The sequence below is a fragment of the Amblyomma maculatum genome, chromosome 1 (assembly GCF_055883805.1).
Source record: "Amblyomma maculatum isolate TAMU_Amacu chromosome 1, ASM5588380v1, whole genome shotgun sequence".
NCBI lineage: Eukaryota > Metazoa > Arthropoda > Arachnida > Ixodida > Ixodidae > Amblyomma > Amblyomma maculatum.
Genome location: NC_139344.1, coordinates 192,870,058 through 192,891,632, shown reverse-complemented (window position 1 = coordinate 192,891,632; position 21,575 = coordinate 192,870,058). Strand labels below are relative to the sequence as shown.

Genomic DNA, 21,575 nt, shown 5'->3' with positions numbered 1-21,575 from the left:
CATTCATTTATCAGGCGGGTGAAAATGTGGTCAAACAGCGCAAAATTCAAGCAAGAAAGATAAAGGCGGGTCTAATAGTCTCCGCGGGTTTGTTCAGCGCGCACGCACGGTTGCCAGCTCGTACCTTTCTCGAACAACGGCAGCTGCCAAAACTTACACTGCTCAAAGTTCTCAGAATTCCCCTGCGCTGAGACTTCTTTCAAAATACAGAAAAATTTTGTTAATTTGCTGATCAAGGAGCTGTGGGAAAATGTTCCAATTATCGATTTTCACGGCTTCAAGAGCTTTGCTTTGGCAAACTGTCCGCAATATCGACGGAATAATCATAAATTGTGTCTCCGCGGTCCTTTTCGCAATGTGACGCTGTAGAAGTGCTGCTGTTGCAACCGCTTCAGACAGCCCAACTGCGTTTAGAGGATGCTCCACCATGTGGACTGTAAAGGCCGTGGTGAAGCTTCCTAAAACACGGCAAGTTCGCTTTTGTGTTGGGACTTCGTGCCGATGCAGTACAGCCACCTAACACTGGTTGCCGCCTGTTGTTTCAGCAAACACTGCAGGGGAAGCAGTGAAGCATAAGGTTGGTTTGGTTGGTTTGTGGGGTTTAACGTCCCAAAGCAACTTAGGCTATGAGAGACGCCGTACTGGAGGACTCCGGAAATTTCGACCACCTGGGGCTCTTTAATGTGCACTGACATCGCACTGCACACGGGCGCCTTGCTTTTCGCCTCCACCGAAAAGCGGCCGCCGAGGCCGGGATTCGATCCCGCGTCCTTGGGAACAGTAGTCGAGCACCGTAACCACTGCGCCACCCCGGCGGGGTAAGCATAAGGGTAGGCAAGAAACCGCTGACCGCTTCATCCACCACAGTAGCAGTCGGAAGTTTATGTAAAGTGACTTTTTCTATAAAATGTCATTTTTGGACTTTTGCGCAGTCTCTAGAGAGTCCAAAAATTGATCGAATGTAGTGCACGCCATTCTGTTGGCCTAAATCCCCTTTACCTCTCACAGTGCTGCAAACAGCTTGTGAAAGAAAGTATAAATATGGCAAAGCTTTGAGTGGATGAGTCTCTCGCTCAGCATGACCGCATGTAAGAGCAACATGCACCCAACACTGGGCTGTAGATGATGAACCAATCACATACTTCAGTAAACTGCTGCCCAGTATAACAAAGTTCAACAAACCAAGACGTCACTGCACTAAGAAGCTGTGGCCGAGTACTTGGCTTGATACATTAGGCCAGGGGTTCCAAAACTGGATTCTGCAGAGCCCTTAAGTTCCTTGAAGCGGCTTGTGTACCTAATGCTATGCATGTCAAAATCCATGCATGCCTCCACTCTTCACTTTTCCTTTAGCCACTGAATGCTGCAAACTGCTTCACTGCACAGCCAGTCATTCTAATAATTGGGGCATTTCTTGAGTTTCAATGTGACCATGCTTTTTTTCACATACAAGCCAAAACACATGAGATTTCTCAGCACCTTTTGAAAGCCACCCATTAGCTAAAAGGATTGAGGACACCCCCACTACCTAAAGTATTGATACACTATACCCTCGTCAAATAAATTACAGCTACTAAGTTATGTTCTTAAAAACACCATGCACAAAGCCCCCGAGGGCAAAAAGTAAAACACGACGCATATTAAGAATCCGATCCATTTAATAGGCAGCGAATTTATTCATGTCAAGTTAATTGTTGAAAACAGCACAACAATCAACAGAACAGATATGTTGAAAACAACAAAACACACCAATTAACAAAAGGGATTTTGTCTTGAAAACCACAGAAAACCAATAAATGCAATCTGAGCTATCAATGGCAATTTAGATTTTAAAAAATCAAACCAACCGAATCTTCTTTGTGGCTCTTTCTACATCATCTGCATTGGCAGTACACCAAGATGAGAGCTCTTTCAGGAGTGGATTTTTTGAACAGTGTCCAAACAAGGTCAGCAGGAGAGCAACACCATAGCCAGTTGCCCTTTCACCCTGAAATCGAAATCAAGGCCATAAGACAATTTCAACATATCGTTCAAAAAGGATTAAAAAATCTACTTGCCTGTTTAGTGATAAGCAAGCATAATATTAGCCCATAAAGATGTATTTAATAAAGCCCATGCAGCTTTAAAGTGAAATGCAAACTACAGAACAGCAGCAGCAAAAAACACCGTGCACACCTATGAATTGGAGTGAAGGTAGAGAACATTCTAATAACCTTATTTAGCCTAAATTTACTTCATATTCTCGTTAAAGTGTCAGTAAGAGAAAGTTTTAAATACAGAGGTCACATGGAAAGTTTAAAACTTCACAGTTTTAGCTGAGCAGGAAAGCTAAGAACAGGAAAAAAGCAAGATGCCATAAAAGGTTGTCTTCTCACATTGAACCTGATGACAATTTCGGTTATCACAAAATTATTTTGTCTTCCTAAGCCAACAAGTATAGTTGCAATTATACATCATGCACAAGAAGGCAGGAGGCACATTTCAGTCTATACTGTGATCATCATCAGTGATAAGCAAAGCAACATCAATGCCTGAAGTAAATTTTTTCGTTGCTGATCCCTGTAGTATTTAGCACAATTACAGTTGCTGAAGGGCCGAGATAGCGTCTGGAAAATCAGGCCGACCGAAAAATGAATTTACACAAAAAAGTCACTTTATTTAGTGAGCGGCTTGAAAAAGTGGTCAATATGCCTCTACGGGGCACCCCATTGCCATACAAGTAAGTCGGCTAGCACGTCGGCAAGGGTGACGTTCTCGCTGTACACAGCCGAAAGTACCATCAGAGCTTGGGATAGTTCACTGCTAGTTGGCAACACAGCCTCTGGCTCCTCACTGTCGGAGCCCGAGTCATCACTTTCAAGCACCTGGTGAACAATTTCGTGTTGGTGTGTTCAGCGCAGAGCTTACTGTCAGCGTTAGCAAACTGCTCGCGTCATTTCCATGGGAACGGCTCCAGCAGTGCGCAAGTGCTCGATGAAGTCAGCAGATGAAGACGGCTAATGGGATTCACTGGCACCATTATCGGATGACGACACTTCATCTCTGGTCGCGAAACACGCGTTGGTGGAAGCGTTTCCGCAGTGTCTCCATGGTCACCGCCTTCCATGCATCGGAAAGCATGCAGAGTGCAGACAACAAGTCGACACAGGAGGTTTTGCCGCTGTCCATGCATAACACCATGCGACTGAGCATGCGAGACCGATAGAGGTGCTTGAGTGTCCGGATAACGCCTTGGTCCATGGGCTGTAGTAGGAACGTCGTACAGCACAACACACCACACGTGAATGGTGACCGCGGCAACTGATGACCATGTACGATGGCAGCACGACAGAGCTGGCACTGGCGGGACGGTGCAGCAAGCGGTGTTTGCTATCATGGCTATATCGAGTTTGCGAGGTTCCGATGGCGTGATCAGCGGACGATATGACCCATGGGTTTGAAGCTGCAGTAAACCAAAATGGCAGCGGCCAGAAAAGCAAAATGGCATCGGTGTTGTTTGCGTTTTCGGTAGCTCTTGATTCGCGAATCGAAAGAAAAAGTCCGGAAAATCGAACGAGAAGGACTTCAAACGTCCAAAATTTTGGTTAGTGTTACACATTGACTCTATGCAGTGTGTGGCGGTTCTATGGCAAGGTCGGGATTTTCAGGTAGGTCCGGAAAATTGGCCGTCCGAAATATCAGTTGGCGACTGTATAAGCATATGTTATATTGAAATACGCTTTCGATGCCCTCAATGCCACTGTCAGATCAAAAGTAATGCTTTCAAGATATGATTGCTAAGAAGCTTAATTATTAAATGTCAATAATAGAAAATGATGCCAAATACCTATTTATTCAGTCCTTCCATAGGTTTTAACAAATGTCCTGACATCACAATTTATTTTCATTTGATGTGCCACAAAATTGAACCTCGGCGGTGATGCAGGCATTGCGAAATCAGGGGGTAGACAAGCAGTACGTGAAAGTGCTGGAAGATATATATAGTGGCTGCACAGCAACCATAGTTCTGCATAAAGAAAGTAACAAAATTCCCATAAAGAAAGGTGTTAGGCAAGGAGACACAATCTCCCCAGTACTATTCACAGCTTGTTTAGAGGAAGTATTCAGAGACTTGGAATGGGAGCAGTTAGGGATAAGGGTAGATGGAGAATACCTCAGTAATCTGCGATTTGCTGATGACATTGCCTTGCTAAGCAACTCGGGGGATGAACTGCAAATAATGATTGATGACCTAGACAGAAAAAGTAGAAAGGTAGGCTTGAAAATCAATATGCAGAAGACTAAGGTATTGTTCAACAGCCTCGGGAAGGAACAGCAGTTTACATTAGGTAGCGAAATATTGGAAGTAGTAGGCGAATATGTCTACTTAGGACAGGTAGTAACCGCAGATCCGGACCATGAAAAGGAAATAACAAGAAGAATAAGATTGGGATGGAGCGCATTTGGCAAGCACTCGCAGATTATGACTAGCAGCTTACCGGTATCGCTCAAGAGGAAAGTATACAACAGTTGCATCTTGCCTGTACTCACCTATGGGGCCGAAACGTGGAGGCTAACCAAGAGAGTTCTACTTAAGTTGAGGACAACCCAGAGGGCTATGGAACGAAAAATGGTAGGGGTAACATTAAGAGATAGAAAGCATGCAGAGTGGGTCAGAGAAATAACTCAAGTTACCGACATTCTAGTGGAAATTAAGAAGAAGAAATGGACATGGGCAGGACATGTAGTGCGAAGAGAGGATAACCGATGGTCGCTGAGGGTAACAAACTGGATTCCAAGGGAAGGAAAGCGTAGCAGGGGGCGGCAGAAAGTTAGGTGGGCGGATGAGATTAAGAAGTTCGCAGGAGTCAAGTGGATGCAGCTAGCACAGAACCGGGTTAAGTGGAGAAATATGGGAGAGGCCTTCGCCCTGCAGTGGGTATAATCAGGCTGATGATGATGATGATGATGAAAATTATTGGTTAACCACTAAAACGATTTTCGAGGTGAGTGATCGGTAATGATATAAGTATAAATGGGATTTAAAGTCCCAAAGCAACTCAGGCTACAGGCTAAGAGAGACGCTGTAGTGGACAACACCGAAAATGAGTTAACATATCAATAAATCTTGTAGTAACAGCGTAGATTCAATTAGTGAGGAGAACTGAGAATTGGACATTCATATTTCTTTTCTGGACAAAACATAAAGCTCCAGGTGCAGGTAATGACATACAAAAATGAAAGAAAGAAGGCAGCATTGTCATGTTCCAAAATAAAAAATGTGAAGCCAATTGCTTTCAGAACTGCCAAAAAATTATCCTGCCAGCATATGAGCATACTATGCAGTACTTTAAGGGACACTGTCCAGGGAAGGACCTTTTAAGCAATGAAGCCCAGTGTTTCGATCAGGTACCGGAGATAGTCTGTGCAAAATGCTACAGTAATACGCAAGCCTCAAAGCAGCAAAAATACAAATCAAAGCTCTCTCATCCTCCCCGTCGGGAAACCAGCTTCCCCTTCTCTAAGAGCCGAAAGGCTGACGTCGGAGTAGAAAACGACATCCATTGGTCCGTCTCACTGTCTGAGGGTGAAGTATGGGTATCTACCACTCGCTGCACGCTTTTCCCTCGCCACGGCCGCACTGAATCTAGCGGCGCGCGCTGCCTCGCTAGGTCTTTTTTTTTTTTTCTTTTTTTTTTTTTTTTTTTTTTTTTTTTTTTTTTTTTTTGCGCACCCAGTGTGCCACGCCCCACCTCCCGCCAAACGCGGAGGAGGAAAGGGAATTTGTCTTGCGGAGGCTAGACGACCGGGCAGGAGAGTGAAAAACCTTTGCGAGGGAACGGGAGGAGAGAAACACGACAGAATCGGGTGACTGCGGTGGCTGTAACTGCGTTATTAGTTACTCTCTTCAGAAACACGTTGCGGCCTTGCGTTCTGGGGCAAAGTCTCACATTCACTGGGGAAGAAAATATTTTCGACCGGAGGGTGAACAGTGGGCCTTCAACTGCCAACCAGCTTTGTTAAAAACATATACTTCATACAGTAAATATGTCTACACTAGTCTCAGAAGTGAAATATTTGGTTGTTTTACTTCATCAAGAGTCAATAACGTTTTGTTGTATTGTAAGCAAGGTTTTAACATCCCCAAATGGTAAGAACTATAATAGGAAACAACTTAAGATGTAACGGCTAGTAACTATAGGTCATGGTACACAGCCCATTATTAGTCAAACCCAGATATATTGAACTCGAAGAGGATCGCGAATTTGTTCGATACATCGATAATTTTATATACAAAAATCGGCTTGAGATGCCACTTGCAATCATGAAAAATGATACCGTATTTGTCGCATAATCAACCAACTTGCATAATGAACTCGCCCTCCACTTTTGCCACCGAGAATTGAAAAAAAAAAAACATTAGTTGGTGCTGCGTCCCTCTGTTTTGGCTGTAGTATCCACAGCTCATTTATTGGCAGTGTGCCAAAATGCTGTGCAGCAATAACGTCGCAATGTGTTTATCTTTTGACTATACTTTTGATGTTAGCTCCTGCAGGGGCAGGGAGTGAACTTAGCAGAGTGCCCGTGATGTCTTGATTACACAAGCCTGGTTAGATTGGGGCAAGCGGAGTCCACTGCCACAAAATCATTGGAAAGCGTGATAGCTGCAAATGCCGTTTGAAGCGAACAATGCTAAAAGCCGGTATCATGATCGCAGCTGACCACATGGTTTCGTTAACTCATAGATGCAAGGATGAAGGACTCTCGCAAAAGAAAAAAAAAGAATCTGGCAATTCTTAATGACCGCAGCCACCATAGCTTACACTACGCCGCACGTTCGGCACAACGACACAAGATGCGCATCACACCTCCCCCGCCGCACACAGAGAGTTCACAACACACACTGGAGAAAGCTTCCGACGTTCTGGCTGCCACGGGCTGAGCAGGCTTGTCGGCGCATGCGTAATGCTTGCTGCTGCGAAGGAAGACTGGGAAAGAGAGAGTAAGGGAAGAAAGCTCGGCAGAAGAATGGACACACCCTTGCGCTTCGCTCTATTGAACTGTTTCCTCTCTCCCGAACACCCCGGCTGCATTGGCTGCATCGCGCCGTACTGGCCGTTGCCAAACCGGTTTCCTCCTGCTCCTTGACGCACATGGCTTGCAAACGTCACATGCTGGTGCGCGGCAAGCGATCACCACAGATGCGTGCACCTTTGGAGAAAGGGTGCAGCGCTGCTCTAGACCAGCCATCGTTAAACTGTTCTCTCATTCCTTCCGCGCATGGTTCGAACACGTCCCGCGGCAAATTGGCCAGGGATGACGTGATAGTCTTTGGGGAAGGCGCACTTTCCAGTGCATGGTGCGGAGTTTGATATATCGAACGACTGGTAAAATTGGAGTTCAATATACGACGCAGCTTTCCTATACTTTTACATGAGATTTTCAAAGGGATATTCTGCAAGCTCGATATAACCAAAATTTGAATTATCCGGGTTTGATATATCCGGGTTCAACTGTACTACCCTAAAAAGTAAATAAGACCAGTTTTTGATTATTTCACACCAAAAAAACGAGAGGCATAGAAATTCTTGACCTTATAATTTGATGCAATAATAAGCTTTTTTTTTAGGCAACAGAAAAACTAACAGCGGAATGCCTTCTGTCATCAAGGAATTATATGGCAGTTACTGCAGAATTCAGTATTATCCAACTATAGGAGGGAAGCCGTAGTGGAGGACTCCAGATTAATTTAGGTCTCCTGGGATTTTTTAACCCATTAACTGCCAACCCCGAGCTGTACTTGTCATGGTAGATCGTACCAAAATCGCCAATGACTAGTTACTCGTCCGGCCCGATATTGTGGTGCTGCCATCTCGAAAGACGAGTGACGGTCGTCAGTTGCATTGGTTGCAATTTTGAACACTAGAGGGAGTTAGTCGACCATAAAAAATGCATTTTGCGCCTTTGGCGCCTAATTGAAGGCTCAAAAGAGTCAATTCACAATGTGCATGCACTGTGGAAAAGCCACCCTCGACAACAGTTTTTTTTAACTTTTAGTGTTAATTTTAACCACAAATCATTGGAGCAATATATTTTCAGAACCATAATTACATGGACAAAATTATGGTCACTTAAAAAAATTGGCAATTATGAAATAAATATGCCGTATTTCAGTACGTTCTACCCATCAATATGGCATGCACTGTAGGAAAGCCACCTTCGAGAACAGTTTTTTTTTTAACTTTAAATGTTAATTTTAACCACAAACCATCGAAGTAATATATTTTCAGAACCATAATTACATAGAGAAAATTATTGTCACTTAAAAAAAACTGGCAATTTCGGTACGTTTTTCGAAAAATAAAATGGTGGTTAACGGGTTAAGGGAGGACACGGCTCTTTGCTACCAAAAATCGGTCGAAAAATCGTATTTTTTTGTTTCTTCCTTTTCGCGGTCCCAGGATGTTTCCGCAACTATCTGCAAATTTTGGTTAAAAAATACCGCCTATTTCGCACATTATAGTGTTCCAAAGTTACGAAACTGAATGTTTGGCCCTTTAAATTGAGGTCAAATCGCGCCGTTTTGATCGGCCGCAGATCGAGAAATAAGCGCTCCATCGGCATCATTTTGGTCCCGTTTGAAAGATCGTGATTCAGGCTATTCCCATACAATCGGCGTCCGTAAGCGAACACCTGAAGCGGAAAAAAAAAGGACAAATTTGCGCAAAACACACGCTGTTCTTGGGCTCCAAAAGCGTGCGACCCAAATGACCACTTTTGGTTGGCTGCCAGCATCGACTGCTTGTGGCTTGGCGCCATTTTGGAAAGGTCGCATAGTTAAGCCTAGTTAGCTTAGTTGTTACGACCACGGTGTAAAACGGGGAAAATTTAGGTTCGAGCATCATACTGGCTTAAGGACCGAAGTAAGAGATAAGAGGCGCAGGTGACACTGGCAACGCATCATCCTGTTATCAGCCATTAGCGACGAAGCACCGACGCTCCGTGATAGGCCAATAAGGGCGTAGCCAGTGGTGCTCGGCATGACAGATAGGAGAGTGAACGATTTCCCTGAGGTGATTCCTGCCACATGCGAGCATCGTAATCATGATGATGCAGATGAAAAAGTGATACTTTAGCAGTTTTCATGGGCACGACAGATCGAGCACTCGGAAAACTTAGAGGCGCGCGCGGCATGCGGAATTGCAAACTTTGTCGAAATAAATTTGCTTCCGAGTTGCAGGGGCAATTACTTCCCATGGGAAACGGTGCATTCACACCAAAATCCAGCTAACTCATTTTATCGAGTTGCTGTTAGCCTTGGTAATTAAAAAGTATGCCTAAAACGTTTTTCGCAGATTTCTCAAAATTGAATTTTGGACAGTCACTAGATCAATAATTCCAGACTTGCTCTTGCTACAGTTACTTTCTTTTGCTAGAAAGCTAACCTCATGTATCTTTTTACACCAAGGTAAATGTAATAACCATGCGGGGAAATTTACTGAAAAGATTGTCTTGGCACCCAGATGGTCCTTTACTTCGAAGTCTTTATTTTTGTAGTGTAACTTTGGCTCAAATTGGCAGAGAACATTAATTTTGCTTTAATTTACTTCCCAACCATTTCTGACCATATTGATATGTCAGACCTTGCCATAATTTAAATCTACATGTTCTGACGTGTTTTTTCTTGCTTTCTCAAAACAGCATCTTTGAGGGTGCAGCAATTTTGTAGGAGCGTTATCTCTTGAACTATTACTGTTATTGCTTTCATTTTTTTTGTTGCTGCAAAGATACTTTCTTGAAGAGTGCAATAAGACTAAAATATATGCAATTTGTTGAGGCAACATTTACAAAACTAATTATTTATAATGCATGTTCTTTTCACAGAAAGGTTTGATACACTCTAACACAAGTTCAAATTAATCTAGCACCTCAATTCTTGATTAATTGCACTGATATTTTTAGATCATTTAGGCAGGCTCTTTTTCATCATGCCCTAGTGTGTTTAGTAATTAGCCCACCTCCAAATGAAGAACAATAACTAGGAAAAATTTTGAAAACTATGCCCCCCCCCCTAACTCTACAAAAAAAAAAAAAGAATCAATTACATATTTGAAATCACCATGTCAAGATATATAAGTGATGTAAGTTTTATCTAAATCGATCCGTAAATAAGAAAAGATATATATAAGGGGGCTGTCAGCTCTTAACATGCGCTGATATCTCATATTGCCCTGGTGTTTTTGCTTTTTGCCTCCATCAAACATGGCTGACGCAAGTGGGATTTGATCGCAGCCCCTTCCCTTCAGCAGTCAATCACCAAGGCCACTGAACCATCATAATGGAGGGGCAACCAATAAAACTATAAGCAAAATTCTTAGCATTCAGAGCTGGCAAAATCAGTTCAGATGAAGATAATGCATATCGTATAAATGTGTGTAAGGGCCGCATCTGTGTAAGGGTCACACCCAGACTTTCCACGACCCACATGGCAATAGCCTTCAAAATGCACGTGCACAGGAGATTCCAGGTGCCAGCTACAGATGGCACCCAAAGTCGCGGGTCATAATTATTATCATATTTTTACTCTGCCGCGAGCTTCCGCAATCCATATCAGCATCGGCATCACTAGCCCCGGCCACGCCAGCTTTCTCTGCGACTGTCAAAGGCATGCGAGTAGTGATAGTGTGGTTGGCATGGTCGCATGCCATAGTTGCGGCTCGTGTGCTTTCTGCATTATTTTTTGTGAATTGCCGTAGAGCGTTGCCCTTCTAGCACAATGGGCATGCATATTGGTAGCTACAAGGCAGGCTTTAAACTGAAAGTAGTGGAGCTTCCGACTCCGTGAGTGATGACTGAATGGTAAACGTCACACATTCACTACAGTCGACGACTGATTTTTCGGACTCTCAACGGACCACGAAAATGTCCGAAAAATCGGGCAGTTCGAAAAAACAAATGTGCACCAAAAAAGCTCAATTTATTGCCTATTATTCACTCTGAGGCCGGAAAACGTCATGAATCCTTTTCTGCACCACGCTCCGCTTCCATGCTAACAGGTCCGCCTGAATTTCGCTTGCATCAGCTCAGCTTGCGTCGGCTGCGCTGCTGCAGGTGAGTCATCGCCGTCGTCACTCTCTGACTCCACAAGCACTTGGCGAATAATTTCTGCATCTGTGAGCCCAGTGCACAGTTCCAACTCATGATCCACGTCTGTGAACTCTGAAAACGAGACCGCCGATGGAATTTCGACACCAGCAGTGCGAAGGTCGTAAATGAGCTTCTCACTGCCTGACAGCTGCTCGACGACGCTCTCCTCGTCCAAGGCAGCCGACTCGTCATTCAGCACAAATCCCGCGTGGCGGAAGCAATTGCGCAGCGTTGTGGATGCTACAGACTTCCACGCATTGGCGAGCATACTAAGTGCTCCAAGCAAATCGACAGAGTAGGTTTTCCTACCCTCAAGGCACACCACAACCACCAACCACTGGATCACAACGCCGACTCCACTGAGTGCCTTCTCGCTGCCGCGTTGCACGCAAAAAAAAAAAAATCTTATAAAATCCGGAAACAGCTTCTTGAAGAACTGAAGCAGATTCAATTAAATGCGAGCCACAGTAGTGACAGAACATAGTTCTCGCATCAGCATACCACGGCTACGCTTACTCGCTACGCTCGGCAATGCATGGAAAACACACTGAAGAACAGGGGAACAGGCAGTCAAAGCGATCACGCTAAAAGAAAAAAGGAAGAAAAAAGCACTCCGGCAGCAAGCAGCGACGTTGTCTCGGAAATGGAAGCTGCTAGGCAAATAATATAGCCTGTATCCAGCGTCAGTTTAGCTGAGGAGCGACACGTAAGGTTGGCACCGGTTTTGAGGCTAGCGAAGGAAAAAGTAAATAAACAAGATGGCGGCGACACCGCTCAAAATGTGTGGCAGTTGGCCCGGCTGACGCTTGGAATGTCCGAAAAATTGAATAGCCCTCCTTAGAGTGTCCGAAATTTTGAGCAGCGTAACACATTGACTTTATAAAGTATGTCCTGAGGTCAGGAAAAAGTCAGAATAATAAAGCATGTCCGAAAAATTGGGTGTCCGAAAAATCGGTCGACGACTGTAATTGGTCTGTTTTTACTTGAAAAAATTTTTTTTTTCTTTTTTCATATGTCGCGTGTATGGGCCACAACCCGAAAATTGGCCCTCGATTATGAAAAAAAAAAGTGCGGCCCTTACACACGTTTATACGGTATGTGGAATGTCAAGAAAGTTACTTCTGGGGATTATAAAAGTTATGACAAAAATTCACCTATTGATGAATGTCTAAAACTCTTCTAATGATGGACAGGTTCCATGTTCAACATCAATAGCACCAGAGTTCTATCTCTAACACTTCAATGCAAAATATGTGAAGCCTATGATGCCACAAAAGAACACACAGAATGGTTTAGAGCATTCATCTCACAAGAAGCATGATCTATTGAACATGCACATATTTTAAATCGAATTTACCAATGACTGAAACAGGATGAAAGCATCTACACTATGCAGTGGGACATAGTCGCCATACTGACCAGTGCAGACCACATGCAATCACTTCTCAGTTTTATGTCCAGACGCCTCCAGTGCTAAACCACCCCATACATCGCCATTACAACTTTGTACAGACGCTTCAAGTGGTGCACATAAATGCAACAGCATTTAGTATGTTCACCGGGTAAACCTTGGGACTCTGAGCTGCACACACCACACCGAAGACTTGAGGAAAGACCTCACTAAGAGCCAAGACAACCAGTAATAAAAATTAAGCAGTTCCTTCAAGACAAGAGTCTCTGAAACTGAGTCCAAGAACATTTAATACCCATTCCCAAGTCTTCAAATGCATAGCATTTATGTGCGCCATCTATGACGGATGCCACCAGAAAACTTACACAGTGCACCGGGTAAGCCATGTCCACATGCATCCACACACCAGGAAACTCAAAACCCAGATGAGAACAGATGAACAAACCAGCACAGGATGGCTGGGCATTGTTTCGGTCCTATAGACAAAAAAAAGAAAGAAAAGCATTTTACCATGCATTAACTGTTGTAACGGATCAAGAACAGCCATATTGAATGCTAACGTAAAACAAGCATTTCTGAGAGCGTCCTGAAATAAAAAGCTAAATGTGGAACAAAATAACTCACAAAGTTGAAAGTACAATCCTCGTGGAACTTGTACTTCAAATACTACTAGCTCCCACAAAAAAAATTTCCTCATACAAGTACAATTGACGATCCATTTTATCAGAGGAGCTTCCATGCTGCATTTATCTAGCCACCAAAAAACTCGAATGTGTACGGCAGACCTGCCATGGTGCCATATGACTTTTCTCCACACAATCAAAAATTTGCTGTAATGGCTGCTGTACTGTACGATTTCAAGAGCCCAAGGCGTGAAAACAAATTTGGAGCCTTCCACTACAACAGAGCCCACGCGCAGCCTTGGGACTGAGCTGTACACAACACACCAAAGATGTGAGGAAAGACCTAACTAAGAGCCAAGACAAAGACAACCAGTAATAAAAATTGAGCAGTTCATTCAAGACAGGAGTCTCTGAAACGAAGTTCAAGAACATTTAGTACTACCCCTCCCCAAGCCTTTAAGAACTTCAGTTTCTCCTCTTGATGATCATTGTGACCACTGATATCCCAAATGATTAATTCGCCATCTAATGCCCAAAATATGTATATATATGAAATCAAACCCCCAGTTGGCACTTATGTCTCTGTGCCAATAAGCACCTCTGTTAATGACACTACAGGGGCACCACATTTCACACAAAAGCAAAAAACGACCTTCCAATAATATATATAATTTTTCATACGGTACAAGGGGTGTAAACATATGCACTGTGGCCAGGGTCATCAGTGGATCAGGTCCACCAGGAACACTGAGTTATGCAGGTTTTATTGTGAGGACTTTCTTATTACATCACATAATAAAATCTGTCCCATAGTTTCAACCTGTGACCCAGTATTCGAGGCTGCATATCATGAATAAATGATGTGCCACACAGAGGACTTAAACTGCAGCGAACGTGTTAATGCCATTAAAGCTGCAAATGGACGAAGAGACACTGCAGTGGATGGCATCAGAGTAAATTTGACCACCCTGGGTTCTTTACCATGACTGACATTGCACAACACAAGGGCATGTTTGCATTTTGCCTCCATCAAAATGAGGCTGCCACTTCCTAGATATATCACCCAGTGTACTTGGGTTCTTGGGTTTAGCAGCCCAATGCTACAACCAGGGAGCCATCACAGTGGGTTCACTAAATTCACTAAATCATGCCTGAATCAGTACAACAGAGCCTCTTAAAACTGAAAGCACAGAGACCAAGAAAACCTGTCTTATTAATAGCAACCTCAAGCTACAGCGAAAGTACACTGACGGTTAAGGTGGTGAGAATAAAAGCACACAAAAACTTTTGAATTGTTCTGCTCACAGGGCACACTGGAGGACTACAATTTATCCCTCGGCCACTCAGAGAAAGATGAGCGGAACATGAGGATATTCACTGTTACTACGTCATGTGGTCTCGTGGCGTCGCCCAACCTGACGACCAATAAGAACCAGTGTGATTTTTCATTCACAATGCCAATGACAATGCTGATGCTGATGACAGATTTTCTGTAGAATGGGGCCCTTAATGCCGTGACATTAATATATACTACCCCAGTGAAAAATAAACCAATTTCAAATTAACCCCTTACAGGACTTGTTCTGTCTTTCACCTCAAGCAAAAAATTGTTTCGTGTGGCTGGTTGCAGATGACCCAAAACAAGACGAAAAGTGATTTCAGGAGAGCCATCAAGAACAGCATGATTTGCTGAGGCATATCGAATGTTCTGCTGGTCAGGAGTTAAATAATTATGAATCATAGGGGTATAATTTGCATGGCACTGCTGGATATAAACAACAATGAAATATATCAAGGTTCTACCATGTATGATCAACTGTGCAGCCTGTCCTGCTTTTACCGTATTCATGTGAATCTAAGACGACTCTTCAATTAACAACAACGAAAAAAAACTTTTTTTTCTCCTTTATTGCAACAAACGAGTACAATGACCATCACTCACTGTCAACTGCTACTGCTAGCCTCTTTGTCATTATCTTCCCACAACATGTGACCCTTCGTGCCGTTGAGGTTGTTGGAAATTTCGCATTTCTTAAATGCATGGACAACCATTTCATGAGGAATAGCGCACCAAGTGTCCAGGATCCAGAGCGCGAGCTGGGACAACGATACTCGTTTTAACCTTCCGGTAGGCATAAGTGCAGGTCTCTCTTGCTCTATCCATTCACAGTAATATTTACGAACATTGTTCTTCAGAGGCTTGTTCAAACAGACATTTAAAGGTTGTAGCTGAGAGGTCATCCCTCCTGGGATGGAGGTCGCACCGGTTGTCCGCTATTAAAGCCTTGCTAACGTCAGTGGCGTGCCCCTTGAACGCATCCACAACCAGCATTGAATGTGGCCTCAGCAGCGCTCCTGGATAACGGAACCAAACAGTGCGGAGCCAGTAGAACATGTTCCCAGTAATCCACCCCTTTTCATTACAGCAGATGATCACACCAGTGGGAAAGTCTCTTTTTCGGCAATGTTCCAGTTGAAGATAATGTAGGAGGGAAGCCTTCTACCGTCCGCAGTACAAGCTAACATTACGGTCACCCGTTGCTTCTCATTTCCCGTCGTCTGAACTTTCACGTCTTTAAGAGCCAACTTTTTGACAATGTAGATGACCACATGTCAAAATGCTTTGATGTTTGATCAGCGTGGCCTATTTGTCCCAGGCTGTAGTCGTGTTGACGTCGCAGCCCAATGACGTAATGCTGAAATGAAACTAACTTCTCTTCGAAGTCTTTCAGAAGCCTTTGACACACTGAAGTCCGAAAGCGGAGCAAGAATCCTGTGCAGTTCATAAAATGCTTCACCCAGCCTTTGCTTGCTTTTAAAACTGTGTGACTAATCCAATGCTCAAGGGCTAATTCCCTGGCATGGGCCACCCTGGGCCCACGCCCCCCCCTAAGAGGGACATATTAAGGTGTAAGCCTTAATACGCTTTCGTTACGTGGGAGGGGGTAGCTGGCAGCTGACATGGCTGAGCACTAATTGGATGTATGGCTTCCTAGCATTACGTTTGGCAGGCGCTGCCAACTCGGGCCTCTCTTCCATATGGAAGGGTGATATCAGAATCAGCCTGACATTCACATTATCCGTAGGCCACAAAGGCACATTCATACGGCTCGGTTGAAGCAGGGCTTTATATGTTGGCTGACAGCTTACACTATCGCGTCATACAGATCCAGGCGTCTGTGCGGCTCCCTCAAACGCCGCAGTAAAACCAAGAATCAGAGAAATTTCAAACAAAGATTTTTGCCTTATCGCACTTTAGTGGTCCAAAGTGCCACACAATATTTTTTTGTCACCAGGCTACCCCTGCAGCCTCTCATGCGTTTCTCGTGGAACCTTTTTTTTTTTTTTCATCGCGCGGACTGATCTCCTGTCTTCAACCCTGTTTTCAGATGGCCCCAAATCTAGGACGAACCCCCCAAACCGTGCATCATATTTATGGAAAAAAAAAAAAAAAAAAAAGTTTGCTGTCTTACATTCAAGTGAATACGGTATTTACTCTCATGCATTTGCATTCTATTTAATTCAGTACCCAATACATTTTCTCCAGGTCATGTCGGTTACTGTTTATTTCTTAAATAGTCAATTTATTCATGCTGTTTCACGTTTTGCATAATTATCTTCAATTTAAAGTCACTTGCCTTTTGTTGGCATTCTTTTGCAAAGTTTATCCATGCTTACTTGTTCTTATTGCTTGTTAAACCTGTCAACCTAAATAGGTTAACCAGCAGGTCCCAGTGGCAGCTTAAACCTTTTGGACTAGATCATGTTGCAGTAGGACTACTTTCATTGTTTATGAACAACTTTTGTGAATAAATGTGCAACCCAAGGGCTTGTTCTTAAGCTGTATAGGGGGCCTCTCCAGCACCCTAGATGCCCTAAGCTTTGAAAAGACAGGGCAATAGTTTTTTGCACCACCATAAACTTTGGAACACTGACTATGCAAAATGAGCACCACTGTATGGCCGAGGAGCAACCCAGTGGGCTGTTATTTTTTAACAAAGAGTGAGCCTGGTTTTGAAAATCACGAACTGCTCATGCAAGGCACAAAGGCACAAAACATAAGGTGGCAATGCTTCATTTTCATGTGGTGCTCAAGATCAAAGTACATAAAATCTAATTCGGCAAGATTTCCTAACTACTGATGTCATTCCCGGGATAAAGCAGCAAGAGCTACACCATGACAGATGCTACACCACATCAATTTGGGAACTAACCTGAAACTTTCAGACAGAAGCTCCCCCACAAGAGAATAAAATATGTAGGGGTATGCAAATATTGAAATTTTCAAGTATGAATCGAATACGTACATGACAAAAAAAAGAGCCTTCGAATGCTGAATATCTAAAATAGCAAACAATGTTTGTCTCGTTTACTTTAGAAGTCGTGTACAAGTACAAATAAAATTCAACCAGAATTGCACAGAAGTGTACAGTAAAAGCTCGTTAATTCAAACTTCATGGGACCAGGAAAAAAGTTTGAATTATCGGATGTTCCAGTTATCGAATGGCCTCAAAAAAAATGGCAAGAACCATTTGTATTACAGTAAATGTACCGTATTTAGTCGCGTAACGAACTCACTCGCACAATGAACCCACCCAGCCCCGATTTGTGCCTACGAATCTGAAAAGTGCGTCCCTTCGTTTCTTTCGTTTCTTTCACGCCTCTGTTTCTTTGGCGCCTCCATTTCGAGCAGTCACGGTCAACATTTTTTGGCAGTGAGCCAAGATGGTGCGCAGCCATGCGATAACAGCGTGTTTATCTTTTGACTTTAGCTCCAGCAGGGGGGAGGGGGGGGATTGGGGGAGGAAGCGAACTTGGCAAAGTGCCAGCGCTTGTCCGGTTGTGCAAGCCTCGTTTTCAGTACGTTCGCTTTATCATGCTATGAGCCACTGGGGCAGGCGCTGTCTACTGCCACTCCAATCATTGGAAGGCGCGATAGTAGCAAGCGGGCTTTTTGAAGCGACTCCGTGCTTCTATTGACAACTGATGGGGGGAAGGTTGGATGGCTATCACAAAAAACAAAACAAAAAAAAGTTTAACCCATAGCGCCCGTCCGAGATCATAGCCTTTCATGGGCGTTAACTGGGACGGCGCGGACAGTGCTTATCCCTATTTCCAAATTAACAGGGTTGGAATTAACAAGTATTTAGTTACGAGCTACAGAGGTTGCGCAGGAGAGAGAGCGCGCAGGAGAGAGCCCGCAGGCGCCACTGCGGCCATGCACTGATCTTGCTGCGGCCGCCGTCCCCTCCCTCCAACGCCGCCGGTCGCTGCGCCGCTCATGGCGCCATTTAAGTTTTACCCACTCTTCTATCGTTTTACCTGGTTCCATCTTCTCTAATTATGTCTTCCAATCGCGAAGATGTTTCTTTACTTTTTTTTTTTGCAGCCAGATGCGGTGGCGCGTAGTTCGAATTATCCGTAGCGGAACCGACTCGCGTTTGAATTAACGGGCTTTTTTATACACAGATCTCTATGGAGCTTAGCAGAGCCAAGTAGGGTAGTTTGAATTATTCGAAAATTCGAATTATCGGGGTTCGAATTAACAAATTTTCACTATATAATCTACTGAAAAATCCACAAAAATCTGTAAACTGGTTTTCTGTACAGGAAAGACTAGCATAAAACTGGGTGGAGCTGCGATATCCCTGCTGAATACAGTAGGCTCTCGTTAATTCAGCTTTCAAGGAACCAGAAAAAATGTCCATCGAATGGACCCAAAAAAAACTGATGAAAAACATATGCATCCAAGTAATTTTTTCTGGTGAACACCTGCCCGGTGGTTGTCTGCATTTCAAATGAAATCCAAGTGAAAACGATGTTTTCACCCAGTTTGGTCAAGTGCTTCGCACACTGTCGGGTGGGCCCCCCTCTTCACAAAACGGCCCTGTCGTGTTTTGTGACTTTCCCTTTTGTGAAGCGGGTCTGCACTGCAAGTCCACACGGTCAAGCATTAAAGTGAAGCGTGCAGTGTGGGGAAACTATGGTGAATTCGGTCATTTTCGGTGCATTCAGTAATTTTCGAGTACTAAATTCCGAATATCAGTTTTTTGAATGCACATAAAAATTGAATAACAAACCTGCCGTATTTACTCGCATAATGCTCGCACTCGTGTAATGCTCGCACCCCCAACATTGGGCATCAAACATCAGAATCTTTTTCCTCGCATAATCATCGCACCACCAATATTACCACCGCGAGAGTCGTCTACTAGCTGCTAGTACAGTGGAATCTCGTTGATACGATTCTCACGGGCTCCGAAAATAAAAGCGTATTATCCGAAAATCGTATTATCCAAAACGGACTCCAAAAGATCGCGAATGATACATACTTGGCACAGAACTTGCTTTTATTAAAGCACATTAAAATAATTCGTCACTTTGCGCTGCACTTTTTGCTTTTCGAGGTCCTGAAGAAAGCTTTTTTGGAACTCGTAGAAACGAGTAGCAGTTTCTTCACTCCGCTCCGCAGACGCGACAAAGCCACGAAGCCCGTCCAAAGCTTCGAGTGCACCGTCAGTATTTAATGGCCGACGATCGCCGCTGCAATCTCCGGCGTCTTGGTTGTCATCGTCGTCGCTCTCCTCTTCAGCGGTAACATCTGCAATGATGATGTCTTGGACAATGCGCAATTCGCATGTCGCCAGTTGGTCGTCCGCCGATACAAACTCTTCCGGAGACACGTTGACATCGAGGTCACCCCAGTCCGGGATGTCAATCTCTGCGCTGTCATCTCCATTTTCCTCAGTATCGCCAGATGCACAAAAAAAGCCACACTTCTTGAAGCAGTTGGCGATGGTGTCGGGTTTGACACGATCCCATGACATCGCTAGAAAATGAATGGCATCAAGAAGATCCACCTTCAAGCTGGCATCTTTCCCGTCAACCTTGGCCAAAAAGCGTCTGACCAACAAGCTCCTAAAGTGAAATTTCACGTTTCTAATGATTCCTGCATCTAGGGGCTGCAAGTGGCTGGTGCAGTTGGGCGGCAGGAAATTTACTTTGACGTTTTGCATCCACGAAGTATCGACAGGGTGCGCGGCACAATTGTCGAGAAATAGAAGAATTCTACGGTTCTCGGCACGCATCCGGGCATCCAGAAGGGTGAGGAACACTGTGAAAAGGGCTCCGGTCATCCATGCCTTCCTATTCGCTTTGTCAACGACAGGAAGGCTTGGGTTACGCGAGAAGCAGTGTGGCTTGCAGAACTTGCCAATGACAGTAAGCTTGAGCTTCTCGGTTCCATCAGCGTTGCAGCACAACAATACGGCGACTCTTTCTTTGCTTTTTTTTCCACCTTGACACGTCTCACCTTTCATGCTGAGACTTTTCTCGGGCTGGAGGTTGATGAACAACCCAGCTTCATCTGCGTTGAACACGTCCCTTGGCTGGTACTGAGCAATCACCGCCAGCAGAGTCGAAAGCCAGTTGGAGATTTGATCTTGGTCGGCAGACTTCCCTTCGCCGGAAACGGTTTTATACGACAGGCCATGCCATGTTTTAAAACGATGGAGCCACCCGCCCGAAGCTTTAAAATTTGAGTGCTATCTCATCAGCTTTCTGGCGAACAACTGTCCCGTCCACGTTCACGCCCGCCGCCCTTACTTCCCTGAACCACGCCAGTAGAACCCCTTCCATCTTGCCATGCTGGGCGCCCCTTGTTTGCTTCAAGCCGGCGCCGAAGACTTGAATATTTTTCCGAATTTCTTCTCGCTTGCCGACGATCGTGTTCAGCGTGGAGACAGGCAAACAAAGTTCGCGTGCCAGGTCGACACGTTTCTTCTGCGGATTGTCGTCGACTTTTACGAGAATGTCAAGTTTTTCTTTGAGCGATAACGCTTTATGCTTCCTAGACATGGTGAAGCGCACGGGTGAAACGCGGCACCAAAACAAAAGAAACGATAAGTGCGAAGTGCAAGCTGAATGCTCGGAAAACCAAAATGGCAACGAGACATGGCAAACACAAAGCCAACAAAGCCTACAGCATTGTCAATGCATGCGCCAATCACTGCTTCTTGGTCACGTGGTTTTACCGTGATTACTATGTCTTAGGATAGATGGCGCTAAAAACCTTCGGTGCGCTTCGGCGCTTTTGGTGTGCGAGCTTGCGAAAATGGCTCCCAGAGGCCGCCACACGCTGCAGACGCTGTGCTGAGGCACGGCCGGACTCGAGCCGAGCCGAGCCAGGCCAAGCCTCGAGCATACGAAGCGCATGTCGCCGCGTGTTCAGTCCACCGTGCCTGTAGTTTTGCTCGATGCGATAATTTCAGTAGCTCTGCCCACCCGCTGCAAAGGACTGGCTCTGATGTCATCATCATAGTTGGAGAGATGTGATTCCTATACGTGTCTAGCAAAGGTCATGTCCAACATCGAAAATCGGCCACGAGCGCTAGGGGAGTTACGACTACTGCAGC

The 21,575-nt window shown here is 44.5% G+C and overlaps 1 protein-coding gene across 4 annotated transcripts in view; it reads right to left on the bottom strand.

Annotated features, from left to right (window-relative positions):
• Positions 1-1,640: 1,640 nt before the first annotated feature.
• The window catches only part of grsm (probable aminopeptidase NPEPL1 granny smith protein), a 54,157-nt gene continuing 34,222 nt past the window's right edge, over positions 1,641-21,575 (bottom strand). For all 4 annotated transcript variants that reach the window (XM_084589949.1, XM_084589948.1, XM_084589951.1 and 1 more), the window contains exons 11-12: positions 12,904-13,014; positions 1,641-1,987 (exon numbers count right to left, since the gene is read on the bottom strand). In XM_084589949.1, coding sequence (XP_084446075.1) covers positions 1,838-1,987; positions 12,904-13,014 — 261 coding nt within the window. In that variant the 3' untranslated portion in view covers positions 1,641-1,837. The remainder of the gene's footprint in view (positions 1,988-12,903; positions 13,015-21,575) is intronic.